This window comes from Globicephala melas, chromosome 7 (assembly GCF_963455315.2).
Source record: "Globicephala melas chromosome 7, mGloMel1.2, whole genome shotgun sequence".
NCBI lineage: Eukaryota > Metazoa > Chordata > Mammalia > Artiodactyla > Delphinidae > Globicephala > Globicephala melas.
In genome coordinates this window covers 86219002-86237815 of record NC_083320.1, presented here as the reverse complement: position 1 = coordinate 86237815, position 18814 = coordinate 86219002, and the positions used below count along the sequence as shown (strand labels likewise).

General features: G+C 35.3%; 1 protein-coding gene across 2 annotated transcripts in view; it reads left to right on the top strand.

Annotated features, from left to right (window-relative positions):
• Positions 1-18814, top strand: part of ARHGAP15 (Rho GTPase activating protein 15) — a 622372-nt gene that overhangs the window by 316666 nt on the left and 286892 nt on the right. For both annotated transcript variants that reach the window (XM_030883033.2, XM_070045860.1), the window contains exons 7-8: positions 176-274; positions 1550-1679. In XM_030883033.2, coding sequence (XP_030738893.1) covers positions 176-274; positions 1550-1679 — 229 coding nt within the window. The remainder of the gene's footprint in view (positions 1-175; positions 275-1549; positions 1680-18814) is intronic.

Below are 18814 nucleotides of genomic sequence, written 5' to 3'. Positions count from 1 at the left end.
AGAGAGCAGTTCAAAATGATCCTAGTCTCCCAGTTTCCAGAAAGACAATTACTGGAATACAAGAAAATATCTGAGTGTATTAAAGTGTGTTTTTTAAAAAAGTATATATTTTTTAATGTAAGAGATCTATTTTATTTTATATGGTTTGCTTACCTCTCAACTTTTTTTTTTTTAGATCACAACAGTATCAGGAACTGAGTTCCTTCTGCAGTCAGATATTGACTTCATCATATTGGATTGGTTCAACGCTATCAAAAATGCAATTGACAGATTGGTATGTATTTGTTTTGGCTGTTACCTTTATTAATTAGAATGTAGTCATTTAAATCTATTGCTTAGGCATAAGCACACATGCATTTAAGTAGATCCTATGAATTGAGAGTTAGTAAGTTATTTTAAGTTTAAATAGTCCACGAAAACCATTTTCAGTAGAGAGGATTTGTGGAACTAAATGTCATTTGATTTCTCTCTTTCAAAAACACAGTGCATTCATTTTTTTCCTGAAATAACACAGACGTTCATTCACTGAAGTCTGTGAAAAGCACACAAGAACTTAATAACTACTGAATTTTCACATTTTCAGTTTATGCAATCTATAATACATATTCTTGAAAATAAATATCAATGTATTTAAGCCCATACTCACTGTTATAATACCAGTAAACAATAACCCTTTGTATTGATTTTCATTGTTCTTCCAGCTAAGCTAGATTGTTCTTCTCATGAAAATTATGTATCTAGAACTTCATGAAATTACCCTAAATTCACACATTTAGAGTATGTTCTTAAAAGAGTCAAATTATTTAAAACTACTCATTTTATACTGTTTCTCGACCAAACATCTTATTTTAGGACACTAATATGTGCAAAATCTTGAGAAGAAAATATTCTTGAGCGTTTTTAATAATGTATACAAAAACTACAACATTTTTGTGTAATTTTACTGTGATTTAATCACACACTTCCATTATATAACTTTGGGATCAAAACTTTAAAAAATAAAATAACAAGTTGACTTTTCCCCATCATCAATATAGTTCCCTTATCCAGGCACACATGAGTACTCACGCACACACACACACACACACAGATTGCTGTTGTCATTAAGAGTGGACTCTGGAGTCAAACTTCCTGCATTTGAAAGTTTGAATCCAGGTTCTATCATTTACTAGCTGTGTGGCCTTAGGCAAATTACTTATCTCTTTTGGCTTCAGTCTCCTTGTCTGGAAAATAAGGATAATAATAATAATACCTACCTCATAGGATTACTGTGATGATTGAGTTAATGCACGGAGTGCTTGGGGTATGCACAGCATTTAGTAAGTTTTATATATATATATGTATATGTGTGTGTGTGTGTGTGTGTGTGTGTGTGTGTGTGTGTATATATATATCATTATTAAATTTGAAAATTGAGCTTAGCTTAGGGGCCCTATTCCAAAATAATTATCTTATTTCAAACTTCTCTTTAACAGCAAAATAGATCACAGAACTATTCAGTGCATTTTTTCTTCCTTGTAAAATTATCCCATCTAATTGTCATTTCCAGCCAAAGGATCCAAGTAGTCCTTCAAGAAACCTGGAATTATTTAAGATTCAGAGATCCTCCAGTACTGAACTACTAAGTCACTATGATAGTGATATAAAAGAACAGAAACCAGAGAACAGGAAATCTTTAAGTAAGTATTTTCTTTTGACTTGCTCATTTTAACTCTGTTTAAATGCAGTGCTTATGAAATATAAATGCATTGAAATGAGATTTGAGCCAAACTCATACTACTCATGGAAGATTCGTAGCCATTTTCTGGCCAGGGATTCATGCACTGGAGGGCAGTCTGGGCGCTTTGCATGCGTCATTGTTGGTAATGCCTTTTGAAAAAATAATTGTTCCAAGGTCATGGTCTCTGCTTACAGCAAACCTCTGAATCTCTGAGCAATAACCATGGCGTTCAGATTGGTGATTGATTTTGAGAGTGGGAAATGTCAAGTGTCTCCAAACCTTGGTAAGCTGACTATTTGATTTCCATACGTTAAAAGATATATGAGTGACCAGCATAGTTGGCTCAACATAAACCAACAGACTATGCAACTTTCTACACTTTTAGACCACCAGAAAGATTTAGAAATGTGGAATGTGGATTAGATGTCCTCCAAGGTCACATCTATTTCTAATATTCTGAAAGAAATGAATTTGAAATGAAAAGGACCAGTCTGTCCACTTATATAGTGACCTTGAGCATATCTCTTAACCTTCTTCACTCTGATTATTCCTCAATAAAGGAAGTTATGAAAAAGTGTCGTGCATATCTCACAGAGTTGACATGAGTCTCAGCTTCCTAAAAGAACAAGTAGATATCTCTGGAATTAGAGAAAAACAATTTCCCAAAGTCTTGTAAATTATAATACCTTTCTTGCATCATCTGTCTACCTACACTGAATCTTCTGAATCACCATTTTTTCTGCAATTTCCCTCTGACCGAAGATCAGTGTAGTTATATCCTAGCTTTTTGAACTTAAGGAGAACTCAGTAAGTAGAGAAAGGCTGATTATGGAATATCTCCTTATCTACATATGTATATGAGTAAATATGCTAGATGACCATATGTGTAGATACACATATTTGTGTGCATTAGAGAGTATTATACATATTTATACATAAATGTACATGTACATTCACCCACATGACAAGAAAGAGGGAAACTATTTATATGTGATACTATATCTTCCAAATCTAAATTATTAGGAACCCAAATCTAGAAACAGCATGACAGCTTTGAGTAAGAGCACCCTTTCAAAACTGTCATTATTCAAAGAACCATACCATAGTTTCAACAACTGTTAGGTACATTATTTAGGTAGCAGTTGTGTTAACTTAGAGCTTAAAATTATCAATGTTAGTGTCTTGGACTGTATGGTGCTTTCCAAATTATTTGTGGAAGATAAACAATGCCATTTTTAAAAGTTTTCCATATGATGGTACAGTTTGAAGTTATCTCATTTGAAGATTTCTCTTGAATTCCTGGTCATTGTCCCTCTTGACTTCATATGGGATCAGACATAAGATTTTAGAATTAGAATTCAACTGTGAGTACATAATTAATGTTAACTACATAAACATTTGTAGTGGATATAAAAGGATGCATGAGGCAATGAGCAGTAGCTCTGGAATCTCAGATATAATTGCTGGTTTGGAGGAGACCTTGGCACATTTCTGAAGCCTAAAGCTCAGGAGAAAATAAAGGTTTATAAAAGTGTATGTGAGAAACATTGAGGTAAATGGATTTTGTATTCAGCAATAGTCACTTGAAATGTTTTCAGACCATACTGGGGAAAAAAATTCCTACAGGTAGAATACCAGCCGCTTCTCTTTAGAATTTATTTTTAACTGGGAGAGACAGTTATTTGTCTATTTTGGGCTTAAATTCGATCCTGTCTAAAGACAAGGAAAGAGACATATAATTCATTCTATTCATTTCAAAATGTATTTAACTGTATAATGACCTCATATTCACCTTTTTCTTTGCAGTTAAAAAGTAATGATAGCTAGCAAATACTGAGTACTTACTGTTCAGGCATTGTTCTAAGTGCTTGTCTTATATTGATTTACTTAATCCTTCTACTAACCCAATGACATAGGTACCATTATTAACCCTATTTTATAGATGAGGAAACTGAGGCACAGAAAATTAAAGCAACTTGTACAAAAAACAAGTTATGGAGACAAGTTTCAAACCCAAGCAAACCGATATTAGAGTCTGTGCTTTTAACCATCACACTATAGTGAAATGAACAAATAAAAGGTAAACTTAGTTTATATCAACCTTGGCCTTGGGTGGAAATATTACATTAAAGATGAGATCCATATAAATCAATAAACTTAAATAGGGACCCAAAAACATATTAGCAAAAGAATTAAAACCAGATGTTGCCTTTGGACTTTGATTTCACTGTTAAACTAAAAGGGTCGTTTAATCTTTACTGCTAGCCCTAATTTTAGAAAGTGCTTCGTTACTGTATTTTGGTGGATATTTATAGTTGTAAGCCTTTTTTAGGACTAGTATATTTTTTGCAACGTAGGATACAGTTAATATCCATCTAATACTTTGAATGAAGTTCATTAGGTATTTACATATTCATTTTCATTTGAAAGGCATAATGATTGACCCACCCACACAATATCAAATTAGCTATGCATTTAAAATAGTGATTGGCATATTTTATATTTGATGCTTTTTAAAATATTTTTTCAAGTAGGAAATACGCTCTGTGAAACCCCTCTGATCTCAGTCCCAGATTTGAGCACCCAAACTTAGGTTTTTAAAGCATGAATTCGGTTTTATGTCACCCTCTTGAGATTAAATAATTATGTGGAGTTAGAGAGTCACAGTGTCTCCTTCCTTATTAGCAGTCTAAGAACAAACTTTATTGTCAGTTTGCTGCCTTTGGCTTCCTGTGCCCTTGATGTTCCCACGAGTTTTGTCGCCAAGATTGTAGACAGATAAAGCCAGAATTACTTTTTTTAAAGGCATGTGAACATCATTAGCAGCTAACAGGTGGTCATTTCATTGTCCAGTTTCTCTGTATAACATAGGAAAAAAAATATGTACTTTCAGTGAGTGAATCAGAAAGTTAAGTGCTTAAATATACTTTCCTTTTTAAAATATGATTCTAACCTGCCAACACTATTAAGTACTAATCAGATATTTTAAGATATCAGTTGAGTCTAACAGACAAGAAGCCAGAAAATTCGATGTAAGGGCCAAATCACTGTGGGAAATTCAGGACACCAGCATGGGATGAGAGTGGGAGAGCAGCTCTCCAGGGAGGGCTGTTATGGAAAGTGGAGAGTCAGTCAAAGAAAATGCTAACATATTTTTCCGAGGAAAGAGAAGCGTCTTCCACTGATGGCAAAGAGGAAAAGCTCAAATATAAATCCAAGAAACCTTGGAGAGCTTTCTGAACTTTTCTGAGCTTTACTTTCTAGGTCTATAAAAATGGATCTAATACTGTCCTTGCAGGATCAAGTGAGAATGTGAAATTAGATATGTAAATACTTAGCTCACAGCAGGCACTCAATAAGTAGGAGCTCTTATTATTGCCCTCTATGTCCCCAAGCAGATGGCAGCAAACTAGGGCATGAGCCAAGGGTGGTGTCTGATAGAAGACTGGAGCAAGGCATATATACTTGACATCTTCTCTCTGAGTGTAGAGGAAATAGGGGAAAGGAGCCAGAACTGGATATGGGAGTTATGGCTGCAAGAATCTGAATATGAGCAGCTGGTCTTTTCCCTGGCGACTTCCTAGGTGAAAATGGCAGCCAGGGCATTCTTGGGAGCAGCACACCAGGAACTAGCACAAGGGAGCCAAGAAATACTCTTGATTCATTTATGCCCAGAAGAGCAGTTCATTAAGAAACTCCAGTTGATGGAAAGGATTCAGCATCTAGCCATTTCACCATTGCTTTAGCCATACCTCTAGTTTATTCCCTCATTCATGTATTTATTATTTTTCATTAATAGATATATCTGAAGCCACACCACTAAAATTCCTGGCTCCACACATCTGTACTTTAAACTTTTAAAAATTATTTTTGTATTTAGATTATGCTGTAGGAGTAGTATATCTCATGCTAATCAATTGCTAAGCTGTAAATCCATGTATGGAAATCTTGAATAAGTTTATACAAAATTGATACTTAGCATTATAAATAAGCACCCCCAAATGAACATAAGTTAGAAGAATAAAATCAAAAGTAATAGAACCGAAAGGAAATGGGTTTCCTATTAACTGTCTTTTGATGAAAGCATCATAAAAACCAAATGTATTCTGGGTGAAATCCTAAAAGTATTTTAGATATGGATTTCCTAATTCCACAGCTCCTTAGTGATGTATGTAACAAGAACGTATGTACAAGGCTACAGGAATAAAGATAAGAATGGAAAAATTGGATTGAGATATTTATACAGTGCAGAAAATGAAAATGCTTGTGAAACTTTAGTGTTATTTTTGTTTAAAAATTTGCCTGCAAAGTAATAATGGTCATGCCAAGTGAAAACAAGTGTGATAGAGAAGACAGTTAATTTTTGTGCTAATCTAAATAATTATAATACTGGCCATCCACAACTGTATGTAGACTAACTTCTCAAAATCCAATTGTAAACTGGTGGCTTAGACCTCAACACACTTTCGTAAGGAAACCATGTACTAGCCACAAAAGCACACTTGAATCTTATGCAATCATTTTGAATGTTGTTTCTAGGGAACAGTTCATTCTGAGTTTGTTGCACCTCTGTCCTAGGAGCTCTGCCTTCCCAGTAGCATTGCTTTCCATCTGGTTTCCCTTTTTCTCCTCCCCCCACCCTTACACCAACTCCACCAGTGCAATCAGGATTCTCAGAATGGCTTTGGCCAGGAGATTCCTGGACCCTGAAAATCCCCAGTGATGGCAAGGAGGGAATGCAAGGCCTCCAAGCCAGAAGAAATAGTCAGAAAAGGAGAGAATGAAGGACTGGAGAGGAAGTTTTTGCAGCATGGGTGGGGAAGTGAGTCCTCAGCAAGGTCAGATGTTCTTTGTAAGACATGTATGTAATGAGAGATTAGTCTGGCATTGTCCCAAATGTTAACATTTGTTGAATCTAGGTGGTATCTATAGGAGTGATCATGATGCTGTTGTTTTCTGTATGTTTGAAAGTTTCACAATCAAAAACTGGAGTATATACACACATATACACACACACACACAATAAGGCATTACTCATGTTCACAATTCAATAAAAGAATATATACATTTTCTAATTGTAATTTGAAAATTTTAAGAGAAAAGTCAAATTTTCTGAGTATGAGTTACATTAAGACCTCTTTAAATGTAAAACATTGATAAATCACTGTTTTCCTACTTTTTCTCCAAAAGCCAATATATTTTTTCTTGTGACTATTGTGACCTTCTGGTAACTATATAATTAACAAAATTTATTAAAATGTTCATTATTATCCTAAATGGAAAAGTCATACTAGTTTCCTGGATGAATATGTAATTAGCAATTGTTCAAAACATATTGTGAGGCCTGTTCTGGAGAGTCATATAAATACATATGTTAAAGTTTCTTCTTATTAAGAATTTTGTATAAAACAGCCTAATCTTGCCAATGCATGAAAATAGTAAGATGAATAAGCCATCTGCCAAGAAAATGAAAACAATATTAAAATTGCACAAAGAAATTATATCTAGCTCTGAAGAAACAGAAAAGCTCTTACCTGGACACACACGAAAAAAATCATAATAGTTATGTAGAATATTATGGGTGAACGTGTTGTCAGAAAGATCCAGATTCAGATAAGGTGGTCAATTATCTGATTCTTTTTTTTCCCACTAAAATCAATATTGGTACCCTGGCACCAGTTTCATTCAATATCCACCTGAGAAAAATAAACTATTGAACTGAAGTGTGAAAATAAAAATAAATTTGTTTTACTATAGTTATGTTGACTTAAAAAAAAACGCACAATGTGAGAGTTTTATTTGGGACAAAATGAGGACTGCAGCCCGGGAGACAGCATCCCAGATAGCTCTGAGAAACTGCTTCACAGAGGCAGGCAGGGGGCAAGGTCAGTACATATGTGATTTTGGTGAAGGGGAATACATGCAATCAAGCACATATTTTTTACAGACAGTTTCTGCTAGTCCCGTGCAGGTTACTGCTAGTCACAAGGAGCAGAGGTCACCATGAAGGATTTTAGCACTTTTCCAGATATGAAGAGATACAAGAATTGGGGTCATAAAATTGGCTTCTGAAAATATCTAACTATCTGAAGACCTGTTCTGCCAGTGTTTCTCAGAGCACAGAGTGCCTCATTTCTGCTCTCCACCTGAACTCCTTTCAGGGGGTGTTGAAAGTCAGCAGCTGCAGCAACACATGATTTAATCCTTGTAGAGGTAGATGGCAAGTGCCAATAGAAAATGCCAGTTCGTAGCTGACATTTAAGACACAATATCTAAGGAACGGTGAGTGTCAGCTCTCTTCTTGATTGTTTCCCACAGGTTAAGGGAGTTCTTTATTTCAAAATATTCCAGTTTGGTGAAGAAAAAAATGAAAAGTTTTAAAAGAAAATTTACATTGCCAAAGCTGGAAGAGTTAAACATTATGAGAAAAACAAACAAACAAACAGTAAAGATTAAATGCACACTTGATAATCAGACATCTGAATTACTTTGTCAAAACAGTATTATTTAATTAAAAAAAACAAAAAAACAAAAACCAGTATTATTCACGAAGGTTCCAGGGCTTCACTGAGGCACTGTGTGACCACAGCAATTGTTCTGACATGTGTTTCCAAGACAGTTAGCAGCAATTCAAGTTTCCTGGGACCCATAGATTACAGTCTCTTCAAAACATTCAGTTCTCCGTGAATCATTGGATAAGAGGACTTAGTTATAAGCTGAGCAAAGGATGTTCTGATTAATCTCTTCCTTCCCATCTAAGGGGTTGATCTCGCTCTCTGACCTTTCAGTGTCCATTGTCATGTATCTTGTAGCATCAGCTACTCTGAAAGTCTATCTAACCCTATCAGCACTCAAGCACTAGATCACCGCATCTCCTCTTGACCCTGGCAGTAACTCCCTGACCATATTTCCCCTCAGATGAACTGCATTTAATCAATTTCTGATTTCATTAGGTCAAATGGCATCTTTCTTTCAATAATAGGCCAGATCCAGAGGGCTGTTTGCTGTAACTCTCCAGCAATACTTCCTTAGCATGAATACACTACTGTGATTGTAAACAATAGAAAAAAATGTCCTTTGATCTCCTCTGAAAGTTTCTCCTCTCTTTATTCCATGACCCTAGAATGGGCATATATTAATATTTTCTTGTAAAGTTAGGTATATGATATTTGTTTACTGGTGTCATATCAAGTTTAAAGTATCTTAGCTAAACATGATATTTAAAGCATTCTTACAGTGAATCCTTGTGCAGAAAAAAGCATTCTTTTGAATGCAAATGATCAACTCTTTCTGTGTACAGAATTTATTTGGTATACTCCTTTTTGTTTCTGGAGTGCGGGAATAATGCTATTTTTCTTCAAAATCCTAAAAAAAAACAATTTGATTTTTAATGCATTTATTTGAGTGTCCCAAATAGGCCCAAAAGTATGCTTAGGGAAAACATTTAACTGTAAACATGTATAATCGATGAGATTTTCTTGGAAAATAAGTTTCTTTCTCATTACTCATAGTAAAGCCCACATCCCTGTAAGGAAAATCAGGTATTGCTTTCCTCCCAAAGTATGAGTTGTATCCAAAAGTACCAGCTCTTTCCATCGAAATGCAATAAAATGTGATCTATAACATTAGGACTCTTAGCTTCCTTCAAGAAATGGCTTATGAATGTCTGGAGAATGGTAAATCAGTCTGCCAATTCATCTTTCTCTGATTATTTAAATAGAACCTAAATACTCCTGCTACCCAATTTCAGTAATGTAAATATACCCTTTTTGTATACAAAATCAATTGGCCTAAAAAAATAGAGGTAAAAAAGGAGATGTGATGGCTAAATACAAAATGTAGGACTGGGATAGTGCCGTCAGAGATGGTGACCTCCAAACTGAAGTCAAAGGTTAAGAACAATTTCTAATTAAATTACTGCATTTGGAATGGCTCAAGTCCAAGTTCCTCAATAGAAAGCTATCACTGAGTCCCCTTCTCCAGTTTTTTTCCCACCTCTCTCTGACCCATGATTTATGTTCCAGGAAAATGACAGTTATAATCCCTGATGCACGCTACTCTGTGCTGATGTTTATATTTAAATCAGTGTCTTCTCTTTGCTAAATTAACATCCTGTTCAACTCAGCTCAAGCCACACCTCCTCCAAAAAGCTTTCCCAAACCTCTGTGGTGAGTTAGGAGATCCTTAGTACTCAGTGCATATCTCTACCATTGCAGTGGCCAAAGTGTGTGTTACAACAAGCTAATTATCCATGTCTGTTTGTCTGTCCACTAGACTGCCAGACTCTAAAGAGAACTCTAGTTTACCTTTATCTGCAACTATCAGAGTGGCTTGATGATATTTGAGAGTACTCAAAATTTGCAGTGTTAAATTAGTGAATGAATGGATGAGGATATTCAAATGGCCATTATCAATGTACTTCTCATTCTGTGCTAAAAATGAAGATAAAATTGCTGAAACATTTTTAGGAACAATAATGGATTATTTCTTCATCCTGACTACTTGTGCTGGTTTGGTATTTTAAGGTCACTATTTGTATGTCTCTCTTAGTTTTCTCTTAGAACTGTAAATCTTAAAGCAATGGTATATTTTTGCAGGTCTCATGTACTGTACCTAGCAAAGTCATGTATAAGTAAGTGTTTTATCATTCAATGAGGATAAAAATGACTAAGATTTTGGGGAGAGAAAAGAGAAAAGCCTAATCCCTTTGCTTAAAGTTACTGTCCTCTCAGTATCTTTCTATCATGCATTCTAGCCTTCTATTTTTTTTTAATAGATCTTTATTGGAGTATAATTGCTTCACAATACCGTGTTAGTTTCTGTTACTCAACAAAGCAAATCAACCATATGCATGCATATGTCCCCATATCCCCTCCCTCCTGAGCCTCCCTTCCATCCTCCCTATCCCATCCCTCTAGGTGGTCACAAAGCACGGAGCTGATCTCCCTGTGCTATGCTGCTGCTTCCCACCAGCCAACTATTTTACATTCTGTAGTGTATATATGCCGATGCTACTCGCACTTCTCCCCAGCTTCGCCCTCCCACCCCATGTCATCAAATCCATTCTCTATGTCTACGTCTTTATTCCTGCCCTGCAACTAGGTTCATCAGAACGTTGTTTTTTTCCCCAGATTCCATATATATGTGTTAGCATACGGTATTTGTTTTTCTCTTTCTGACTTACTTCACTCTGTGTGACAGACTCTAGGTCCATCCACCTCACTACTAATAACTCAATTTTGTTTCTTTTTATGGCTGAGTAATATTCCATTGTATATATGTGCCACATCTCCTTCATCCATTCATCTGTTGATGGACATCTAGGTTGGCACTATTTACAATAACCTTCTATTTTATTTGAGAGAATCACTCTGGTTCATAATTATTCTTGATGCTGTTCTGTGGGCTCTGACTTAGAATTTTCAAGGCTGTATTATTGGAGGCGAGAAAGAAGAAGACACTCTATAATGTACAAAAAAGATAGTAGTTTTGATCATTTTTAGAAGACTCTGAGAATAGTTTTCTTTAAGGTCAGCATATTTATAAAAATCCAGTAATTTTATAAAAATCCACACAAAAGTTAGAAAAGTGTTGTATGCACCTTCTTCAAAAGGTTGTATGGGATTGTGTCAGAAATTTGTGTCTAACAATCGGGTATTTTAAGTACAATTCTTACCGCCAAGATAAGCTAACTATAAGATTTGGACAAGTTTCTTAAGTTTCTAGAAACTGACTTTTCAGATAAATACAGTGGATAATTTTTATATAAATATAAAGCATATATACAATATTATATGATCTAAGGAGATAATAATATATTAGATCTAAGGATAGTGTATATACTAGATCTAAAATATATCTAAGAACTATGTAGATTTATATTACAGTATAAATATTAGATAATGATTTCTAAATGGGTGTACTCTGAGTAAAATAATCATGACATTTGTCTACTATAAGTTCATCAAATTTCCTCTTTAGAAATATAGCAGGAATGCACTTTGCCACTGATTTGAACAGTTGGCGAAATCAGATCAAACAAATGCATAATTTATCAAAGGCTTAATTTTTTAATATCTTCATTATTCTATTGACTCCGAGCATTATGTACACTTTTATCTCTGTTTTATTAAGGGATTCCGAGTGTTATGGGGAATAAACCCTTGGTTTTCCATTCCTGAGTGTGAACCTGATGTTATGGCAATCTCTAGAGATTAAATGTCATGAAGTGTCAGTTGCCTTTTCATTCTTGCATAAAAGAGCAAAATGATGCAATGGTAGAGTTTTGACAGAAAGTTATGTAATTTCACTTAAAAACAAGGAAAGATATTGTTTAATTTTAATGTTTTATATATGTGTGTGTGTATATATATATATGTATATATATATTAGAACCAAGCCAAATGTCGTAACACATCTGGTGATAAAGAGATAGCTTTTCTTTTTTTTTTTTTTTTTTTTTGCGATAGCTTTTTTTGACTAAAGTAAAACTATCAAACCCACATGAATACAGAGCCACTTATACAGAGTAAAGTGAGAGATGCTTAAGATCTGGTCTCACCAAAGCACACTCTATTGACAGACTGGTAAGCATTCCAGGATGCCTCCTAGGCCCACTCTATCTGAATGAAGGGGGTTGTTATGTGGGAGGGGCAACCCTAGCTGACCAAGGTTTCTGTCATCTGCTGAAGCCAGGATCTCCCTGTTCCATTAGCTTGCAAGTGCCTGAGGGTATAAATCATGACCTTCTGATGATTACTCCTCGTCATCCCCGCTACCTAAGGGCGGAGTCCGAAATATATTGGTGTTCAATATTAAATGTCTGACTGAGTGAGTAAATAAATGACAGAGTGAGTGAGCTGAAAAAAAAGAAAACAATTTTGAATTTTATGTATGAGAAATGAAGGGAAAGGTTGAAATGTGAGGCACTGACCTCTTGATGGGTGTTTTAGTTTGGATTCCTTCAGAAACAGTCCCTGAGACAAAGATTTGAGTGTAGGTAATATTTTTGGGAAGTCATCCCTGGAAATACAGGTAGGAGATGGGGGTGTGGAGAGAACCAGGGAAAGGAAGGCAACAAAGGAAAATATAAGTTACCTGGAGTTTAATACTGCTATGAAATGCTGGGAGTTTTTCAGATTGAGAAGACAGGAATGGCAGAGAAGAAAATGGGTACGTATTAAGATAGGAAAGAAAGAACTATTAGAGCATAACATGTTTGGAGAACACCCTAGACTGGCAAGGCAAGCCTGTAATACACAAAACATTAGGGCAACAACTGGAGATCAGATTGGAAATGAGCAGGAAACATTGGCAAAGAGTCTTGCACAGAATGCTAAGAAATTTTGATTTATACTATAAGTAATGGGTGCCTAGTGACACACTTTTATGCAGGCAGGCAGGAGACATTTACAGATCTGATATTCAGAGTGATAATTTTGGCAGAAATGTGGAGAATGGCAAAGAGACAGGTAGCACAAAAAAAGTGAAAACTCAGATGTAAGTAGATACATCAGGAAACTATTACAGTGGACCAAGTAACGTAATACAGTCTGAAACTAGGTAATTAGAGTGGAGAAGGGAGAAAATTCCAGAGATTTCTGAGGGGATATTGACAGGTTTTCTTGATATGTATTGGGAAGATTCTTGGCAGTTCCCAAATACCCATTGCTTCTGTGGTTAGGCTAAAAGAAACATCAGGATGCCTAGGAGTTCAACAGAACTGGCATCCTATGTCTCGTTCTTTTAGGATCTTGCTAGATTCTTGTACTTAAAATATGGTCTGTGGATCAGCAGCAACAATATCACTTGGGAGCTTATCAGGAAATACAGAATCCGGAGCCCCATCCCAACCCTACTAAATGGAATCTCTGTTTTAACAGGTGATTTATATGCATATTAAATTTTGAGAAGGACGCTCCCATATGACAAAAATAATTTCTATAAGTACTTTTTTGGAAGTCTTGAGCCAGAGAGTGGCCTTTGAGACTTTGACAAGACCTACTTATGTAGAAGAGCTATCTGGTCTGCCTTTATGTAAAATAACCCTACACGTGGTTATTATCACGTTGGCCATGCCATGGCACTGATTTTGGATGGTGAGTACTTATTTCATCTCACCAACCCCTTTCAACCCCTAATTGCAGACTAACTGAGACAGAACCGACTTACACTTTCCTTACAGCTTTTGCCTGTGCAAACACCCAAGTCATGAACTCTAAATTATCCATGTCAAAAAGTCAACAGCTCTAGCCAAACAACAACCACAATAATGAAAATTTAGCCAAGAATAAACTACCCTCACCAAGACAAACAGCCAAGAAACCAAAGCTCCAAACAATTCCTTGGAAGTGATTCACGAATTCCCTGGATGTGCTCACGTGCAAAGTCCATCTGAAAGGCTATTTACCTCTTATTTTCCATTTGGCTCTTATGGGAGCACACAGTCTCATACATAGCCTTCTTTTTGTTATTTTTCTTCTCCAAATGCAAGAATTATAGTATTTTATGGCTTAAATGTCTTTTATTTTAATGTTGTTCTTGGGTACCTGAATTCATTTCTCATTGGCCTTTCAGGTTATATGTCATAATTCTGAATGAGTCACGATATAGCTGCTTTACTTATAGAGTAAGTTTATCTGTTGTGCCTGCCAAAACAATCAAGGCCTACCAGCTTGCATGTTAGTGAAGTAGTTTAGAAAAATTGCCAAAAAAAAAGTAGGCTCACAATTTAGTGATCAAAAAGTAAAGGATAGATTCCAAATAAAGTCTGATTACTCCTTCTGGTAGTATGAAATTTCATTCACCAGGAAGAGGTAATAATAACTATGTCGGAAATAAAGCATCATTTTCTCAGATCCACCTTTATTTATTCTAGGAAATGCAAACTGAGCTGGGCAAATGATAATCTTTTCTAAGTAAGAATCTTTCTTACAAATTTGCCCCTAAACGCCCAGTCTTTTAAAAACTTGTTGGATAGTAATGAGACAGATTGAAAGAGTATCCTCAAAATTTTAGTAGTGCCTGGATACACTTCACTTAGTTTTATTACTCCAGGACGGCTTACGTAAGAATAATTAATCTTCTTTATTTTTCCTCGTCAGTACCTAGGTTTGTTATTGAGGTTCCATGCCTTATTTTTAAATTGGACATAACTGATTTCACTGAAGGTTTTGACTGAGAACCCATACAATTTTTGCTTAACTCATTTTTATTGAACAAAATCTTGAATTTTAGTCAAGAAGCATTAGATATTAATCACATGCAAGTGGAATCATTAAAATTTCCTTTACCTTCCAGAATAGCAATAGCAGGTCATTACAGAATCATAAGAAGTGAGCTCACTTAATACTCTTAACAATTACATAAAAGCAGTCATTTTCATAAGTCTTAGAAGAAGCTTTTAACTATTACTTGAAGAGCATATTGGAATATTAGAATGTATTATGTTGTGTTATTATAGATGTGACTTGTGAATTGAAAACAAGTGTTCTCTCACTCAAGACTCTTAGAAGTTATCCTTTTCAGCTTGAATAGTTTTGTTTAACACAGTTTGTGATTATATTTTTTACATGGCAAGTAGAGATCTTTTTGCTGAAATATTCCAGTATCGTTTCTTAATTATTACAATCTTAACTTTAGAGAAAATTAGAGGAGAAACGCAATATTTTCTACTGCAGTTAAGTACAACAATTGGTGATACTTAATTTAAGGTGAGTCAGTTTAGAGGAAAAACTAAAACAAATCCCTCCTCTAAATTATTATCGCCTTTCTCCTTCCTTTTCTTGTAACCACTTCTCGTCTTTGACTTTGAAACCCAACATTTTAAACTCGGTTCCTATTTCAGTGGGCTAATCCCCTTTCATAAATCATGCTCAAGAGCTGAAATAATTTGCACATCATTTAAAGAGTATTTGCTTTGAAATATTCACCTCAAGCCCTTTGTATATCCTTTCTCTCTAAAGATTTGTAGTATTTGTTTTGTTCTCTGAGGTATAAAAGACCTGGATAAACTTTATTCCTGTTGTTTCAAGATTAGTTAACGAAAATGCATATTAATTCAGCAGGAACTGGAACAAACCTCAGTAAAGATGATCATACATATGCCTCTTGGGAATAGCAAAGTACAAAATGTCAGTCTTCAAATCTCCTCGGACTTGCTCAGAAGAGCATTGAGGGATTTAAATTTCCAGAATATGTCTACAAATGTATTTTCTTTGTTGTGGAGAACAGGAGCTATACTGATTATTTTTCCCCAGAAAATTGATTCTAATTTGTATTTAAACAAAAATTAAGCTATTTACAAAGTAGCTCTTCCAGAATACAGAGAAAAACTGCCACAGAAAAGGTAAATTTAACATCAACAAATTATAGTCCTGACATGCCACTAAATTTTTAATTTCTTTTGTTTCAGGCATCAAATCCCAAAATAAAATTTAACAGAACACACCTTTTTTTCTAAAAACAAGTGGAATTGAAAGGACGTCATAAAATCAGAATTAAACATATTTAGGTAAAGTTCAAGGATACATTTAAACATATAAACTCAAATTTTCCAATTTGCTAGTAAACTCAGAAAAAAAACGACCATTTCTCCAAATAATATATCTGTTTTGTATGTTAAGATGTACCCTGTTCTTTTCTTAAACTGAAAATGACCATAACCTTTGGCACTTAAGTGCTTATCCGGAAATGACTAAGTGGATTCAGGGGTAATAAATCACTCATATGGATCCAGCCACCCACAGTCTTGTTCCACTTCTCTCCTTTACAAGTGTAGTAATAGACATTTCCATAGTCCTCAGGGTGCCAAACTTTGCACCATTAGGAAAATCTGCAAGTAGCTTGATTTATCTTCCTCACTCAGTTAGCTAAGGCTCAACTAAGTAAAAACCTGCAGGAATGAACTTGAGTTGTTAAACTTTTTTAATAGGGAGATGCAACAATTAGAACTTTCCTCCTTTGCCACTTCAATTTACTTTGGATGTGAAGCCCCTTGTGAAAAATATTCAGATGAGATCTCAAATTATAGGTGCATGGCTGGATGATGCTGACTCTGAGTTTTCATTATACACAGAGGATTGTCTGCTGTTTGCAATTAATCCAGACACAATTCTCTTGGTACTTTGGGAGGAATGTGGAAGAAATAGCCATTTTATAAGTTGTAAACTCCTGAATTACCCTAAATTAGAGACACTATTAATCAGACACTTAGATATAGATAGGATCTGCTTATTGTGTAGGCTCGTCTTCCCCTGATGGAGAAATCAATTAAATATTTAGGATGTGGAATACCTTCCAGGTTGGATAACACATTTCATTTAAATTATGGCCCTCCAATTCGAAGCATTAAAGGGGATCTTAACGGATGGAAGCACATTACTGTCTCTTGGATTGGACGCATTAACACTTTAAAAATGAATGTGCTTCCCCGGATTTCCTATTTGTTCCACCAGCTGCCTGTCGATGTGCCAGATAAACAGTTTAAGGATAAGTATGTAAAAGATGTATGTGCAACATTCTGTGTGCTGAGGTGCACCCTTGTAGGAGAAGTCCCCAGCTGTGACCCCTTTGGATGGTTTTTCTCAATGCCTAGCAATCTAAAATGAGAGGGCTCATATGACCATGAGAGAGTAGGAGGGAAAACCTAAAAAGATATGCAGTTAGTCCTCTCACAGAGGTTCTGTGGATTTCTAATCTTGTATCATTTCTTCCTATCTTAATAAATAACTAAGTGACTATCACAAGAAAACATTGGGACAATATGGTAGAATTTTAAATAAACATAAGATTTCCCATTATAAAAATATTTGGTAGGAAAATCATCATTAGATGATCACTCAAGGACCATCCCTATGCCAAATTTATGAACAGTACTGTAAGAATGGAGCTTTCATGTCCCCCATGCTACAGAAGTATGGTATAGAAATAGCTATTGTTTGGGAGTGCTTACCAGGCTGTAGGCCCCGTTTTAAGCAGTGTACATGTTCTCTCTCATTTAATTCTGTCAGTAAACCTATGAGGTACAATGGTATTACCATCATCCCCATTTTACCTAGTGGGTAAGTGAGGCACTGAAATGTTAGTCAATATGCCCAAGGTTACACAGCTGAAAAATGGCAGAGTTAGAATTCAAAACCAAGCATTCTGAATCCACAGCCTGGAGCCATAACCATTGTTCCGTGAGGATCCTGGGTTTGGGAATGAGGCTGAAGGTTTCTGCTGCTTACTAGCTCTATAAACTTGTAAAACTCACTTATATTCTGTTTTACAGTCTTGATAATGTCAATAACGATGGTACCTATGTTGTTTGGAAGCATAAATTAGATTATGTATGTGGTGTTTGTAGCAGTGCTTGGCATAAAGAAAGAACTCAATAAATGTTAATACTAACATTGGTAAGCATATTTAATTTTCATCCATAGTATTTTGAAGAGTCTTCCTAATTTGGTTCAGGAAAGGTTACCTTAGAGATAGATGATTGAAGTCTCCTAGATTAACATATTTTCAAAATTTCTTTGAGATTTATAGGGAAAAAAATAGCATATGGAATGACTTACAGAAAACTGAACTGTAGTCAGTCTGAACTTAGTCAGACATTGTCCTCTTTTGTTTCCATTTATAAAAGTCTTGATTCAGAATTAACATAGATATATTAGCTTACTTAGTGAAAACAAATTTACTCAATCATAAAAGAGATGATGAAGATAGGAGTCAATTTCTTTGTTTCTAGAGACAGACTCCTCTTGCCAAATCTGATAGAACACATGCTTCAGTGCATTTGCCTTACTTCAGAAGACAGCAGAAAACTCAGCTAACTGGTATAATTATATAACTTGGATGGTCCTACTGAGGGGGTTAAGCTTTGGCAATATAATACGGAATTACAAAGTGCAGTGAAGTTGCAGGACTTTAACTGAAATTACTTATCAGCATTTTGACTGGGAATAAACAGAAAAGGAACAAATTGATCCTTGCAGAGTTGGGTGGAAAGAGTGTTCCAGAAGCCTTCCTTTGTAATCACGGTCATTGAGAGGCCCTGAGGCCTCTTATTTGTTAGTAATTGATACCTAGACTTCAGGCTCAAATAGTAAA